Here is a 15,383-nt window from a genome sequence, read left to right as displayed (position 1 = left end):
AGGATGATGGGGCTTGTAGTTGCATCAATTTCAGCTCTTGCGATAGAATGCCTGTTTTGGATTCTGCTCCCACAGCGGCTACATCATCTCAATGCAACGACTGGAAGTTGCTTCCAGATCTTGAGACGATCTCTGCGTTGCTGACAGTCAGACTACGCACTACAAGCTTCCACGTATCCCAGTAATGCAGCATTCTCTGCAAACCACCAGCTGCTTAACCCTCTCACAGCCAGCGCTGGAAGACTTGTTATTCTGAAAAAAAGGGATCATTTTATCCTGAGATTCCGATTTCTCATCCGCCCTACTACTTTCCCACCGCATCCAGTCTGCGTCACACACGGTTGTTGGCAGGGGGTCCCCACATCCCACCATCATGGCAGGAAACCCATAGAGGAAGGGGCTCCGAATGAAAGGATGCTCAACCCATAGAGTCCTGTGACCGGCTTCCGCCTCACACTGCTGACCACGCTATTTCTCCGTGCTCTCCAGGTCTTGATGTCCCGACTATTTGTCACGTGTCATACTATAGGAATATGCGCAACAATCCTTCCTCCCTAACAAAATCAATACACGTTATTAATCCCAATAGTGTGACTCCTTACCTAAAAATCGGTGACTAATTGTCCAATTATAACTCAACAAACAGTATCCCAGACATAGCAGAGCGGTCACATCCATCACACATAGTATAAAGGCTTTAGGAATCTTATATACAGTATGCTCCGGCAATGAAGGTTTTCCTACAAGTGCATTGCAGGTTCCATACTAATAATGATTGATGCTAGGTGATAGAACATGCCACGCCACTGACCTTCGACGAGGACAACAACAAAGGGGCTTCTGTGCTCGGTAGAGCGCCACCATGCTCGGTAGAGCGCCAGCTTCATCCGTGCACGGTGTCTAGTTCTACAGCAGAGTGTCTGGCCTGGGGCTGTGCTGCAATACCAGACACCGTGCATGGACAAAGGTGGCGCTGTGTCTGGTAAGAAGAAAAAAAATCCTTTTAATAACAATTGATTTTAGTAGAGAGGCGTCATGCATGGCCTCCTCTCTGCTGATAACAGAGACTGGTATACCCTTGTTTTTGATATTGCCGGGACCCCGGTTTCTACACCCCCACGGATGTGATTTTTATGATGCAGTGATCTTGGACATAAGCATATCTTTACAGTCTGCTTTATGGATGCGATATATAGATCTCAACTGATGTATCAGGTGGTAGTATAAATAGATGTGCAATCATGGACCATACCCTCGCAAAGACCATATGACAAACTCGGAATTCCATGTGCCCCATTTATATAAAGCTATAGCGCCCCTTTAATTTGCTGCCCTTGAAGGGCTTTCTTTGTGAGCAGACTGAACAGAATTCAGTGTGCGGAATGGTGCATGGTGACTGGAATATGTCCTCTGTCTTACCTTTGAAAATGTTTTTCCACCCTTTAGTTCCTGTAACAGGAAAGAGATTGATTATTATTTCCACTCGGACACTATCAACAAACATAACAGTCAGTGAGAATCCGCTGTTCTAGTCATATCCCAGATCCCGGATAATATGAATGCGGGTCATGATATCACTTAGAGGGTTAAAGTAAAGCCTAGTCGTCCACGCGTGTACTGCGGCCCACATCTGACATCCTGCACCACACGCTCAGCCCACATCGCACACGCAGAGCGTCACATACAACGCCTCCCACACATAAGAGGGAGTAACAATGAGGTATACACACTGAGCACCTCGTCTATAGTGCAGACACAATACTCCAGTAATACAACGGGCAGGACGCAACATACCCAGAGCTGCCACACTCAACAAGATACACGTAAATATGGAGCCCAGAACCCCAAAACATCTTTACATTATGTCACATATAAAGGTGGCAGCCATTATTCACAAAGGTAAATTCCAAAAGTAAACGGAACACGTTCCATTCCCGAAGCAAAATACTTTCTACCCGTAATTGACTAAATATTAGCAGAACATTAAGGAATCGTCAATGAAAATCTCAATACAACATAATAATACATTGTCCACTAGGGGCGCTGTTCCATTGCTCTACAGAAGTGATACTTGTCTTGCTTGTGCATCAATTGCCTACACACAGTTGAGTGTGTCATTGTGTAAACCAGACCAGTGCTGGGGACAATGATTGACCAAATTAGCGTCGCATGATCCCAATGAACTGAACTGATAAGCAATGACCCTTTTTTACCATACAGAACGGCGGTCCTACATTTTGGCTGGTTGACAAACTGGTGCTAACGCATTCGATGAGGTCATTCTGCCAATTCAATTGCATAACCCCTCGGTGAATAATTACATGGCCTCAGCATCATACTAAATCCATAGGGTGCACGCTCAGATTATAAGGCTTAGCAGGCATAATAGTCTCTTCAAGTAAAAGCCACATCAACCCCCCCCCCCCCATCCCAATTTATGTCATAATTGTCATCTGCTTACCTTCCGGACGGAGACTCTGCAGATACACGGGTCCAGCACGCCGGTTGCAGGGTTGGCACTCATTTTGCATACAAAGGACAGCTTTTTCTTCCAGCGAACACAGTTTTCTTGTACTTCCTCCCTGTGATAAGAGACAGAAGGGGACACATTTATTAGTCAAGTCCAGGGACCTGGCAGAACACTACACAATGCAGGACACAACACCAAGTGCAACAGCAGATCTGTCTGAACAGCAAGTGAGCCATAGACGCAACAGTAAAGAAAGTCGTTCCATAATTCGTTATGTTTACGGGATTAAAACAATTCATTCTGAATAATGGAAATTTGTCCCACTGACAACAACTGGTTGAAGTCTTGGTCTGATATATTTAGTTATTGCTCTGATAAAACACTTGGCGTTATCCGTTTATGGAGAAGCTGGGTGACAACCTCCCATATCTGCCCGAACTGGAAATCTTCGAGTTGTGATTCATGATCAGCTCTTAGATCACTACAGTCAGGCCCCATGCACACGACCATGACCGCAATCATGGTCTGTAATTACGGACACTGCCAGCCACCCGCATTTGCGGGCCGTGCTCCCATTATATACCACGGGAGCACGGTCTGTAAAATAAAGAAATAGGACACGTCCTATTTTTTACGGAAGGTTTCTACAGCACGGACACCTCCCCGGTAAATATACGGAAAGGTGTCCATTGGCCACAGAACTGAATGGGTCCGTAATTACGGAACGCAATTACGGATGTTTTTTTGGTCGTGTGCATGGGCTCTCAAGTAGATGTAATGGTTGTCACTCAGCTTTCCCATCAACAGATATAACGAAGAAACCAAATGTACACAAAAGGACGAATGAAGGACATTTGATGGTTATTTTTATTTATTGCTCCTATTTCTCACTTCTGCATCCAAAGCCACAACCGTCTGACAAGAGCGAGAAGTCCGTTATTTCATCTTGTGAGCGCCTTAAAATGGTTGTCCAAGATTACAAAAACAGAACGGTCTCCTTCTAAAGGCCCCATGCACACGACCGTGCCCGCAATCACGGCCCGCGATTGCGGGCATGGCCAGCCGCCGACTGACAGCCGCATTTTCGGGCCGTGCTCCCATACAAAGTATGGGAGCACGGCCCGCAAAATGCAAAAGAACGGACATGTTCCATAATTCCCGGAACATTTCCACGGCACGGACACCCTTCCGTAGTGCTACGGAAAGGTGTCCGTGTTCAGCGGAAGTGAATGGGTACGTTTTTGCGGACCGCAATTTCGGTCCGCAGAAACAGAGGTTTTTTTATACGGTCGTGTGCATGGGGCCTAAAAGAAAAATAACTACACAGGTTGTGTCTGGTATAGCAGCTCAGCCCAGCTTCTTTTCAATGGAGCCAAGCTGCAATACCAGACACAACCCATGGACAGGTGTGGCGCTGTTCTTGGAAGAAATCAGCCATGTTTTATAATCCTGGACAACCCCTTTAATGATTTTCCTTTTAAACCTGTACCCGCACTGTTCAGATGCATCATTTAGATTATGCCACTCGGAAAATGAGCTGTCACACTATGGTATACGACACACAAGAGCGGAGCTTCAGTCTTAATAATTTATAACACCCCCCCCCCATACACACAACAATCCCCAACTCAACTATTTGAAGAGGCCCCCATTACATGAAATATCTTTTTTTTTTTTCTAATTGCCTTTCACAATTTTATGCATCAAGCAGAACCTAGATCAGTGTTCATCCTGAGCCGCCTGGTTCATGCAAATAACGCCAGAGCTGTTTTATCACAGAACGACTGCACAGGCACCATGTAAACAATTTTGCTATAATTATACTGATTGAAACCTCAGGCTGAAGCAACCCAGCGATCTGTGATTTCAGCTGATGGGCGGCCAAACTGCCATATCTAGGCAGAACTTCCTTTACTTCACAGCCGACTGCACAGGCCGAGATAAAAAGCAACGAGACCCATTAGGATGAGCCCAGAAGCGAAGAGCGGGGGAGGGGAGAGACAGAAGCCTCCCGTCTATGAGCAGGCTCTCTCTCTCAGTAATTGCTTCTCCCTTTCAGCAGATAATAACCGTCTAATCTTCCAGGTGAAATGAAGGTCCGCGATGCAACTGGAGGTCCTGTGTACAGAACCCGCATTGGTCTGTTTTCAAGTCTCTTGGAAAATTGGGGCAATATTTCTTTTAGATCCGAATCATGATAAATTATTTTCCTTAATGTTAATAGTTTTTCATTTTAGTTTTGTAAAACTAATTGCGTGTGCACAGAAATATTAGTTTTACCCCATGCGCACATACAGGGTTTGTTACGAGTAAATATTAGTTTTAGGCCTCATGCACACGACCTTGGTTTTCACGGATCCGTGCTGGGGCGGCGAATACGGGCCGCAAAAACTCAGGACAAGTCCGTGGTTTTGCAGCCCACAAAGCCACTACAGTCGTGTGCATGAGGCCTTAAAGGGCACCTGTCAGTTACGATCCTGTACCAGAGAAAGCCGAGTAGAGCCAACAGGAAACAAAGTGGCACAGTGCTTTCCTAGTGCCCCTGCCACTTCATTCTAGCAAATCAGCATGGGTCACAGCAGTCATACCCCTGTCAATTGGGTATTGATGGCATATCCTAGCGCCATATGCCATCAAGGTGCAATTATTGTTGGTATTCTATGCCATGTGAGTGCTCCCGCTACATGCACTTCCAAGGTAAGGTATAGGGTTGTGTAATTGGTGCCCAGTTTTACAAAAATTGTTATCCAGCATATATGAGAATCCCCAGATTGACAGGTCGGGGTCAAAATATCAGGCTGATGTGGCGTAGAAGGAGACGTATCTCTTACATAAAGTACTACAACTCTCAAAATGTCAAGAGCAATCATTGGAAAATGGAAGGTCAGCCATGTGTTCTCTTTCTGCTTTGAGTCATATAACATTTTACGCTCACGGTAATCTTGCTTTATTCTCGATCTTGTTGTCTTATCAGACACAAGGGAGAAGGATATCTGGCGGAGATTACAAACTGATGCAAGCGGCGGCTGGGGACCCGCTGAAGCTGTAAACAGGAGTTAACATGACTGACAGAGCCTTCTTCTGCACAACGGGGACAAGAGAAGCAAAATCATCTGCTTTGTGGTAAGGTCACATTTCCTGCAAAAAAACCGATGTGCAAAACTGCCGTTCTCTTGACAAGGTATGGCGGAAGGAAATGGCTTTTTACGAGGAAAAAGTTCTTAGAACAGTGGGTGGAGGGGAAGAAAGTAATAAATTATAGCGAACACAGGAACTGGGGGTAATTTATAATATAAAGAAACTGGTGGACTTCATGTTCTCAACAACAGTCCATAATAATGTTTATTGACAGCTAAATTATTGGGGTTGTCAAGGAGAGTGTCCCTAGCAACCAGTCTGACTCAGGTCATCAAGCTGAAGACCCAAAAACTTTGATCCTTCTGCAATCTGAAACTAAAGATTTTCTAGGGAACCTAAAGACATTGCAGAGACCCCATTCTGCTCTCGGGGCTTCTTGGTGGACATCTATGGCAGCTTTTCCCTGTCTAAGTTTCTGACTGTCCTGTTCTATTGAGTACTTTATCATCTGCACACCAAAATTTTTGGCGAAGATGTTCAAATATTTGGACATTATACAAGCCCAGTTATATTTTCTTCGTATTACATTCCAGGTGGTGATGAAAAAAGCAATGGAATTATAGATTTTCCATACATGTAAGAGGAAGGGCCTAGTGTAGCGTAGGTCTAGTATTACATTACAGCCGTAAATTGTCATTCTCCATATGTACTGGAAACAGAGCGACATTAATAGGATTCTATGGCCAGGCAATATTACGTGGCTTATCCAGAAACTTATATTGCCCATACATATACCAGTAGTTGGTTCCTAATGCCTCATGCACGCGCCCGTTGTGCCACTCGGGCCGTTTTTGACGGCATCCGAGTGGCACTCGATAGTCTTCACGGACCTATTCACTTTAGCGGGTGAATCGGGTCCGTGAAAAACGATCCGAGTCTCCGATCAGGGGAAAGATAGGACATGTTCTATCTTTCCTCGGATCACTGACGGGACTCAGCCGGTACACACGGTCGTATGAATGAGTAGTAAGATCTTCACTCACTTGAATCAAGTACCCAATAAAGTCTAATATGTGGCCAATGTTTCCGTAATACATATGTAACAAGAAAATACTTACGGCATGGAGTTTCACATCACCAAAGAGGTTGTCCAAGTCCAACAACGACTGGTAAAATGTGCGATTTGAGCATTTTGAAGGACTAGAGGATGTAGTCAGAGCAGACCTATCTATTTGGTCAGACATGAGACGGTACGTCATCAGTGTGTGTTAAGCAATGCTAATCATAAAGGAACACATCCAATACTGGTGGAAACTCGAAACCAAAAACATTGTCGATACCTCAAATACCGCAACAAATCGTCTCAGAACTCCCAATTATGAAGGACAGTTGACACTATACAGATCACTAACTTGCGTCGACTTTGGCTCAAGGTTACCTCAAAAAATTTTTGAGTATTGGAATAGGATGTTAAAAATGTGGGGTCTTGGACCACATCCAATTTAAGAACTATGTCATGTAGTCTTGAAGATTACAGCCATAAATGCAGCGTGATTCACTGCTCTGCAGGAGGACTTCTTCATACTAAGGTCCTGTTCACACAGTTTTTTTGCAGGCCTGCACTCTTTGCCACGTTTTTCAGCCGCGGCCATTGAGCGCCGCAGGAAAAAAAGGCAGCGAAACTGTCAATGGGAGGTCAGAGGCGGAAACGTCTGAAGAAAGGGCATGACGATTTTGTTTCCCCACAAGTGTTTTTTTCAGATTACGGGAAAAAACCGCCTCCGCCTCCCATTGAAATCAATGGGAGGAGATTTCGGGCGATTTATGGCCCGGTTTCCGTGTCAAAAACGGTGCCAAAAACCACATACAATTATTGCATATCAATAGGATTTTCCTACATTTTTAAGCGATTCTGAGCTCACTTGGATGTTTCCATATCTCCTATAGAATATAAATGGAGAGTTCATGAGCAAATAAGGGGTTCTCATTCTCAGGATCAGTGGACAAGTATTTGGACCGAGTCGACAAAACAGTCAACGCTCATTCGGCTGTTTCCATATCTCCCACCTTGACACGCTAATAATAATGACTGGTGGGGTTCCCAGCAGTCGGACCCCCACATCCACTATCTAGCCGATATGCCATGAAAACCATTGTGGATGCGGACTTCAAACAAGGTGTCAAAAAATATATCTAATTTCCACGATCCTATCTTTAGAGAGAACATTTGTGGTAAAGGTTTCTGGAACATCAGGATTTTCAGGACCCAGGATTTCACAATAGTATGCCACCAGGGATAAAATGCCAGTCGTATCTTGAGTGAGAACATTAATAAAGGCAACTTCTGATGTACGCTCTAGGTGGACCAACCAGATTCCTGGGCCTGCAGGCAGGAACACGTTTTCCAATCAACACATTCCTAAAATTCTTCAAGGATCACAGAAGGTCAAAGTCCAACATAACAGTACGAGGAGGAGAGGACGGGAAAAGGTAGAAACAAGACCCACCAATTTGCCACACGCTCATATTTTCTCTTAAAGAAAAACACACCAATAAGCCTAACAGAGAATCATACGGTTATGATAATGCATTCATCTTCCATGCCATTACCACCGTTCATCTTCTCCTGTGGATATTGTGCGTATATATTATGTATGTATGGGTATATTATATACATACACACACAAAGTATGAGATTAGAAAGATGGTCTCATTACAAAAAGAGAGAACAGTGCCACCTAATGGACAACTAACTAAAAAAAAACAAAATGGAACCAATATGTGAGAGGAGCAACTTGAGTTATATCACTCTTATTTAGGAACCATTGTGACAGTCAACACCTAATTGTGCAGTTCCCATTGTTGCAGGTTATATTACAATTACATTGGTTGCTATGAAATGGGGTGCAATTTACCCCTTATGGTTTTTAGAACATTTGCCCCATTTATTGCTTTGGTTTAATAAAAATAAACCAGTTCGGCAGAAGTAGATGAGCACTCCCATGTCAGAGGGTTCACTCTCGCCCGCCGCCTGTACATCAGCGCCTGAGCTGGGGGTTAGTGTTTCTGCTTGTTTGTGAAAACAAAGACACATTATAGAGCTGCGAGGATGGAATTTCTCCAAACTCTGGCATAACAATGGCCGTGCCCCCCCCCCCCCCCGAGATGCACAAAAGAACAAGAAGATGGATGCGATAATTCCTTCTGTGTAATACTACAGACCTGTGGGTCAGCTGCCTGGTACTGAATCAAAGGGAGCAGCAAAGGAGGGGACCTCTGCACCTGCAGACGGAGAAGGGCAGGTGCCCATGGGAAATCAGCTTCTGTACCTTCTACCCCAGCGGGTGCATCATTATATGCATTACAAGTGCAACAACAAAAACAATACAAAATTAAGTCAATTCTGGAAAAACGGAAATGGGTCCCAGCACAGGAAGAAGCAAAAGTCTTCCTCTTGGAAAGGTTTTATGCCTTCTTTCCTCTGGGTACCCCGCTCCAACAGAAGGTGGTTTGGAGTGGGGTACCCACTCAGACATCCATATGCCCGAATATGGACAAAGGTTGCATACATGGCAGCCCCTTTAGGCCGGATTCACACGAACGTGTGAAAACAGCGGCCGTCCCACGGACCTATGTAATTCAATGTGGCCGTTCACACAGCTGTTTGAACGGACCGTGTGAAGGGTCCGTGCGAAAATAGGACATGTCCTATCTTTTCACGCATCACTCCATAGACGCTCAACTATGTTGGATGCTTGACATCGCGTCCCGAAGAGCAGAGCACAGATGCACCTCGGACGTGAAAAACTGCAGTTTTTCACATCCGAGATGCAGTGCACGTGTGAATCAGGCCTTAGAAGTACATTTACCCACTCCAAATAAAAAAAACAAAAAAAAACACCAGTAAATATAAGTTCTAGCGCGAGTCGTCCTGCAATTACAGCAGTAGCAAAGTGGAGTAAAACGTGTGGCGCCATTGATGCAAATACTATACACTTGGTTGGTTGCATTCGAGCATTGGTGCACGGAGTTCAAATCCGGTCTAAGCAACGTGTTCATGGAGTTTATATGATCTCCACGCCTGCGTGCTTTCTCCGTATATTTTGTTTCCTTCTGCAATCTGTCCCTAGACTGAATCTACTTGTGGTGGAAAAAATACATTGCGAGCACGATGGGCAAGAGCGGTCTCTGCACACAGCAATGTGGAATATGTTGTCACTTGCCGCCACTGTGGATACGTGACCGGTCTACTATGCAAATTAATAAAATCTTGTAATAGAAGTAGGAAATTGTTCTTCCAGTCAAAAGGTGCAGGTAAGAGCCTCAGGTTGAAGGGAGTAACGTACGTAACAGATACGGCATCTTCTTTTGTATTGTTTAACAGCTTACGTAAGGAAATGGGAACTGCGAAAGCAACAGGAGATGATAGGTTTAGTTGATTAATGACAAAGGCATGGAGAGAATGACAGGTTAGTGTACCCGCCAAAGGCTGGGTCAGGGTTGGAACGACTAAGCCACGGGGACAAGTTGCTGTTGACACAGAACGAAGAACTGCCACTTAACCTCTTAGTAGCAGAGCAGTAAAGCTTTACTATGTCACCCGAGACCTCATAACCTGATTATATCAAATACCCCTGATGTCACAATGCTCCTCAGATGGACAAGACAGTGGGTGCACGTCCTCCTAGAGCCCCCCCCCCCATATACCTATCCGAATACCAAGTAATCAGGGACAGAACAAATGGGGGACTAGCCGTAATCACAAAAGGGTGAGAGATGGGCATGAAAACGGGATGTTCTTACATTTCAAGAATTAGGAATTACTGCACTGTAATATAATAGCAGAATGACAGGACTCCACCAACTTAACCCTTTATCTTTCATCCATTTTTTAACTACTGATCCCCTTGGTTTTCGCGGCTAGGAAGGTGTTAAGGGGACGAGAAAGATTGGTTTCCATAGCAATGCGAGATGTAGTGGAACCGTGCCATTTAGTTAACTTTTTCTTTGAGTGACTGGAACCAAAATAGCTGAAAATAACAATGCACTGAGCCCACGCTATGGGAGGGGAGGGGGGAATGGTAATCTCGCATGGTGTTCCCAGGAAGAAAAATTTGGAGGGAGCGGAGGTTTACAAGGTGCAGGGCTAGTCTGCCTTAATTGCATTCAGATGTTTTGTTCCACCTCCAGCCCAAAATTTTCCCCTACAAGCCCCCTATGGCCAGCATCAGATTTCAGCGGATATTTGGACACAAAAGAAGAATTTTGCAAACACGACTTTATGGCTATAAGTTTCTCTTGCAGAGAGGAGTCGTTTTGCCCCCTCCACCCCCCGCCAGCTCCATGTGTGTTTATTTAGCCACTCTCCTTGCTGTTATAGTTGCGGACACAACATGAATGGTGATCACACTTGCTTTTCACAAGCTGTACCTTTCCCATGTATGAGAATGGAGAGGGCAACCTGGCTTCTCGTGTTCCCTGCATGATGCAGACAAAGGCCTCCATTTATAAGCAGGATCCAATTCCCCTTTAGCAACAAAGATCTTCTTTAGTACCTGTCTACGAATACAGTTCAGCCTGTTCCTCTTTTGATAACAGAAGACAAAGCAGACAGAACAGGATCAATACTCTGTCTACAGGACATTATACGCAGATGGATGCTCAAAAGTGGAGCTGCCCTTTAAATATACTTGCCAGAAATATAATTATACTGGATCCGAAAAGGTTGCAGGGCCCTGTACATCTACTCAGAATTGAGGATTGTTGCTTGGAACAGCAATCCTATCATTAAAATAGAATGGCCTTTAATCACCAATGTTTAAAACAGATATACAAGTTATACAGATATACGGCTAACGACAGAGGTTATGGTTGTGGCATCTCCGTTTTTTTAATAGCGATCGTTTCTATAATGCAGCCAGGTTGTGGGCCGATGTAAAATTCATGAGAACTTGATTCGCTCCGAAGAAACTTCGCCGAGCACTTCAAACGCTCTGTTATGTCACAAGCTTGAGGACGATGAGGGACATATAAAAGCTATTTAAAGCTCGAATGATTTAATAAAGACTGAGTAACATCTAAAGCAACTTCCAACTGCTCCACTATAATAGTTAGAGTCTGTGCACACACGAACTCAAAAACGTCTGAAAATACAGAGCTGTTTTCAAGGGAAAAAACAGCTGCTGATTTTCAGCCGTTTTTCTAAGCAACAGCGTTTTTCGCTGCGTTTTTGGAGCGGTTTTTCAATAGACTCCATGAGAAACGGCTCCAGAAACGTCCCAAGAAGTGACATGCACTTCTTTTTCGTGCCGTTTTTGGAAAACAAGGCGTAAAAAAGGATCCCGTCGGAACAGAACACCGGATTTCCCATTGAAATCAATGGGCAGATGTTTGTAGGCTTTCTGCTTCCGATACTTCAGCCATTTTTTTCGGGCCGTTTATGGCCCGAAAAACGCCTAAAAACACTACGTGTGAACATACCCTTACAGCATTTGTGTTTCTCTATTACCTTACATATCCCATCCTTGGTTGAATAAAATGTATGTGAGACTATGTATCAGCCCCTCACCAGCAATATACGTTGTATTACAAAACAGATGTTGGAGAATGGGGACTACTACTCACAGTATGTAGAGGTTTACTCACACACGCTGAAGGCATGCTCCGCCAGGTAGAGTCGCTGCCTGGAAGAGTTACGTACAATAACATAAAAATTAAAAAAAGGCTGTTGTCAAGATGGCTGCTTTTAAGATGGCAGAGATCGGAGATGGGCAAACTTGGTAGGGGTTCGGGGGATAGCGGAAGTCCCCATTACTATTGGGAAACCACTATCTAAAACATTGCAGGGCGCCCTTTAAAATCTGGGATATCTACAGAGCATTATTTTCAGCTTTAGAAAATAGAGAAGGGTCCCGATGAGGGGGGGAACATCCTGGTCTAACCTATTATTTTAGGGCGTACAATAAGGGTCTGTCTAAAGCAGACAAACCCTTTAAGTCAGTGTGTTCAATGTAACAAGGCTCAACCACATCCTCGGTAAAAAAAAAAAAAAGCAGTGGGCTTAAGGCTATCAGGATTATTATTACTGTACAGATTCAGGGTGTACCTTATCAAAGATCGGAAGTCACACTTCAACCACAATGTAACTCCTACACCCACAAGTGTTCGGGTTAAGACTTTGGCTAGATATCCTTTGATGGAAGCTGCTTGAGGCTGTGAGCCAAGATGACTCCGACAACCAATATCCTGCAGTTCTGGCAATGCCTGGTCATCCAACGACTTAGCTACACCATAAGGGTTACCTAAAAGTGACAGCTAGAGAGTTTAAGGTTGTGTATAATTACAACCTATGTGCTTTGTAACTAGGGTCTCATGTTGCAATCTGAAAACCATTTCCCCATCCTGGCACAGAACTGTGGTTGATATAATCGGTCGGAGACTGGCATGTAAGTAGTTAAAGGGTGAGCCCAGCTGATATGACCCTGCACTCTGTAGATAAGCGGCTGCTGGCAGGGTCTGGGATCCAGGGCAGAGGAGCAGGAAGGATTTTTTATGATAAACTAGTAACTTCCTACACAACAGGATTTGAGAGAGGAAGGACATTGGGACACAGAGATGTTATGGACAATTTCCCAGTGGGTTCTAATACTGTCGTAATAATGTACAGGATACATGAAAGATAACACATTGCTCGGGGCTTATGCAAATAAATGATTACAGGTATAGCAGTGCATGTCCCCAATCTTTTACCAGGACCCCTGTTCTGCCGTAAAGTATATATATAAAATCATATTTAAGGAGAACTTATCACTTGTACACAACTGTATGACGCCCTACCAAAACGGAACTAGGGGGTGCAATAATACTACATGCCTGCCATGTTGTGCCAATCAGGGAGACTAAAAGTGAGCCCCAACCCTTTGACTCATTGGCAACAGGACTTTGTGCACGAAGAACGCCACTTTAAACCTAGCGCTCTGGTGAATGGCTAAGACCTTGTTCACACAGGCAGATTTTGCATGCATTTTTTTTTTTAGGACACAACCAGAATTGGATCCCGAAGACGAGACACTTTAAGGCCTTCCCTTATAGATTTCATCTGTTTAGGTTCCGTTCCTAGATTTGGCTTAAAAAAAAAATACATGCAAAATCTGCACTGTATAAACGTGGCCTGAGGGGTGCTAATAGAAGAGGGCTATTTTTCCAGTTACATAACGACACTTTGGAAAGCCGCTAAGTAGGGCCCAATCTTCCCGTCGACTGTAGAGTTATTAGGGCATCAATAATATATTGGTCATTAGCTAATTCAATAAAAGTGGAATCCCCCTTTAAGTATCTGAATGGTTGCCATAGCACTGCTTATTTTTCCACTTGTTTTCATGCTTCAAGGTTAGGAATCGCTTACACGATCTCATCAAACACTTACACAGCTGGTACGGAGCAAGGTGGATATACACTATGGGCACTGGGCAGCAAAAGCGAACACAGAACTCTGCAACAGACATTGGTCCTTGGGGGTCACATACAAAACACATGATTATTTCCCAACTGAAGGAAAGTAGAGAAAATAAAAAGGAAAGGATAACCTTGTCCTAGTGACCTATGTATATGATCACAGATAAGGCAGATTACGCTCTAGTTTGAACTCTGGCATTATGGGGATGGACAGATGGGAATTGCAGGTCATTAACAAAGGCAATAAATTCAGAATACACAGTTTTTAGTAGCGCAGGTCGATGGAGTAATTCAGCAAGTGCGTGTCGGCGCCATTAAGATGTAACATCAAAGGCCCCGCTGTGGCTCTGACACGATCATCATACTTCACACGCAGCAAATCCAATTTATATGAGGATTGTGAAGAATTGTACAGAGTGTTTACCCGCAGACATTGTTCCGTTGGCTGTAAATGATACTAAGGCTATGGTGAAGTCGGGCCGCAAGCCTCGGTAAATCACGGTGTCACTGTGGAGCCTAAAGATTGACCAGATTACCAATCATTCAGTATGCAGCGCATGGTCGTAGTGAATCGAGGGAAAAAAATCCTTCAGCAAAATATTTATATGTGTAGGTTATCGCTTTATACCTTATATATCCTTATGTTGGTGCTGAATTTTAAAGGAGCACTACGAGCAAAATTAATGTACGGTTATGCCAAGGGAGGGATTAGAAAAAACAAAAACTACCAAAAGGAGAGAATTCCTGTGTCATGCCCCGCCCCCTCAGGCCCTGCACTAGGCATAGCAGTGTATCAGTTAAACTTGGAATGTTCCTTTAAGCTCTATTTCTACAACTCCAACATATTATGCGAGATGCACATATAATGTATTCATTCATATAGCCCCAGCTGCAAAGGAACTGACAATCTAAATTTCCCTGCACTCAAACGGCCAGTTTTAGTGGAAGCGAATTAACCGGGTAAGTGATAATGGGCTGTGGGATGCAGCCCGTGCCATGGTAATAATAATGTTGACGGCTCTAGTGCAACAAGGCATTAATGGGTACCACCATGACTTGTGCACACACGTAAATATTCTGTTAGTGTATAGGGTGAATAATAGCCAAGGAGTTGACGGTACCTGGCAGTGAACAAATGCGTGCGCCAGCTTATGTGGTTATTGGTTAACAGATTTAATTGTTTTGGATGTTTATTTTGGACCCAACACGTGCCATACTGGTCTTTACAATATCATGTCACCTGAGCCGCTTGCATAAACCACATGTCAGATGCAACGTGAGACATCGGTTTGTGAAATCCTCAGTAGTGATCCGATCATATACCATGATATAGTATTACTTTGTCTTTTTTTTATTTATACCAGTAGGCAGAATCAGACTG

General features: G+C 44.1%; 1 protein-coding gene across 1 annotated transcript in view; it reads right to left on the bottom strand.

Annotated features, from left to right (window-relative positions):
- EEIG1 (estrogen-induced osteoclastogenesis regulator 1) overlaps nucleotides 1–15,383 on the bottom strand; it is a 55,029-nt gene that overhangs the window by 17,820 nt on the left and 21,826 nt on the right. Inside the window, exons 3-4 of the mRNA XM_075835275.1 lie at nucleotides 2,462–2,582; nucleotides 1,420–1,449 (exon numbers count right to left, since the gene is read on the bottom strand). Of these exons, the coding sequence (XP_075691390.1) occupies nucleotides 1,420–1,449; nucleotides 2,462–2,582 (151 nt within the window). The remainder of the gene's footprint in view (nucleotides 1–1,419; nucleotides 1,450–2,461; nucleotides 2,583–15,383) is intronic.

This window comes from Rhinoderma darwinii, chromosome 8 (assembly GCF_050947455.1).
Source record: "Rhinoderma darwinii isolate aRhiDar2 chromosome 8, aRhiDar2.hap1, whole genome shotgun sequence".
Taxonomy (NCBI): Eukaryota; Metazoa; Chordata; class Amphibia; order Anura; family Rhinodermatidae; genus Rhinoderma; species Rhinoderma darwinii.
Note: the sequence above shows the minus strand (reverse complement) of the source record. Positions and strands in the feature narration are given on the sequence as shown.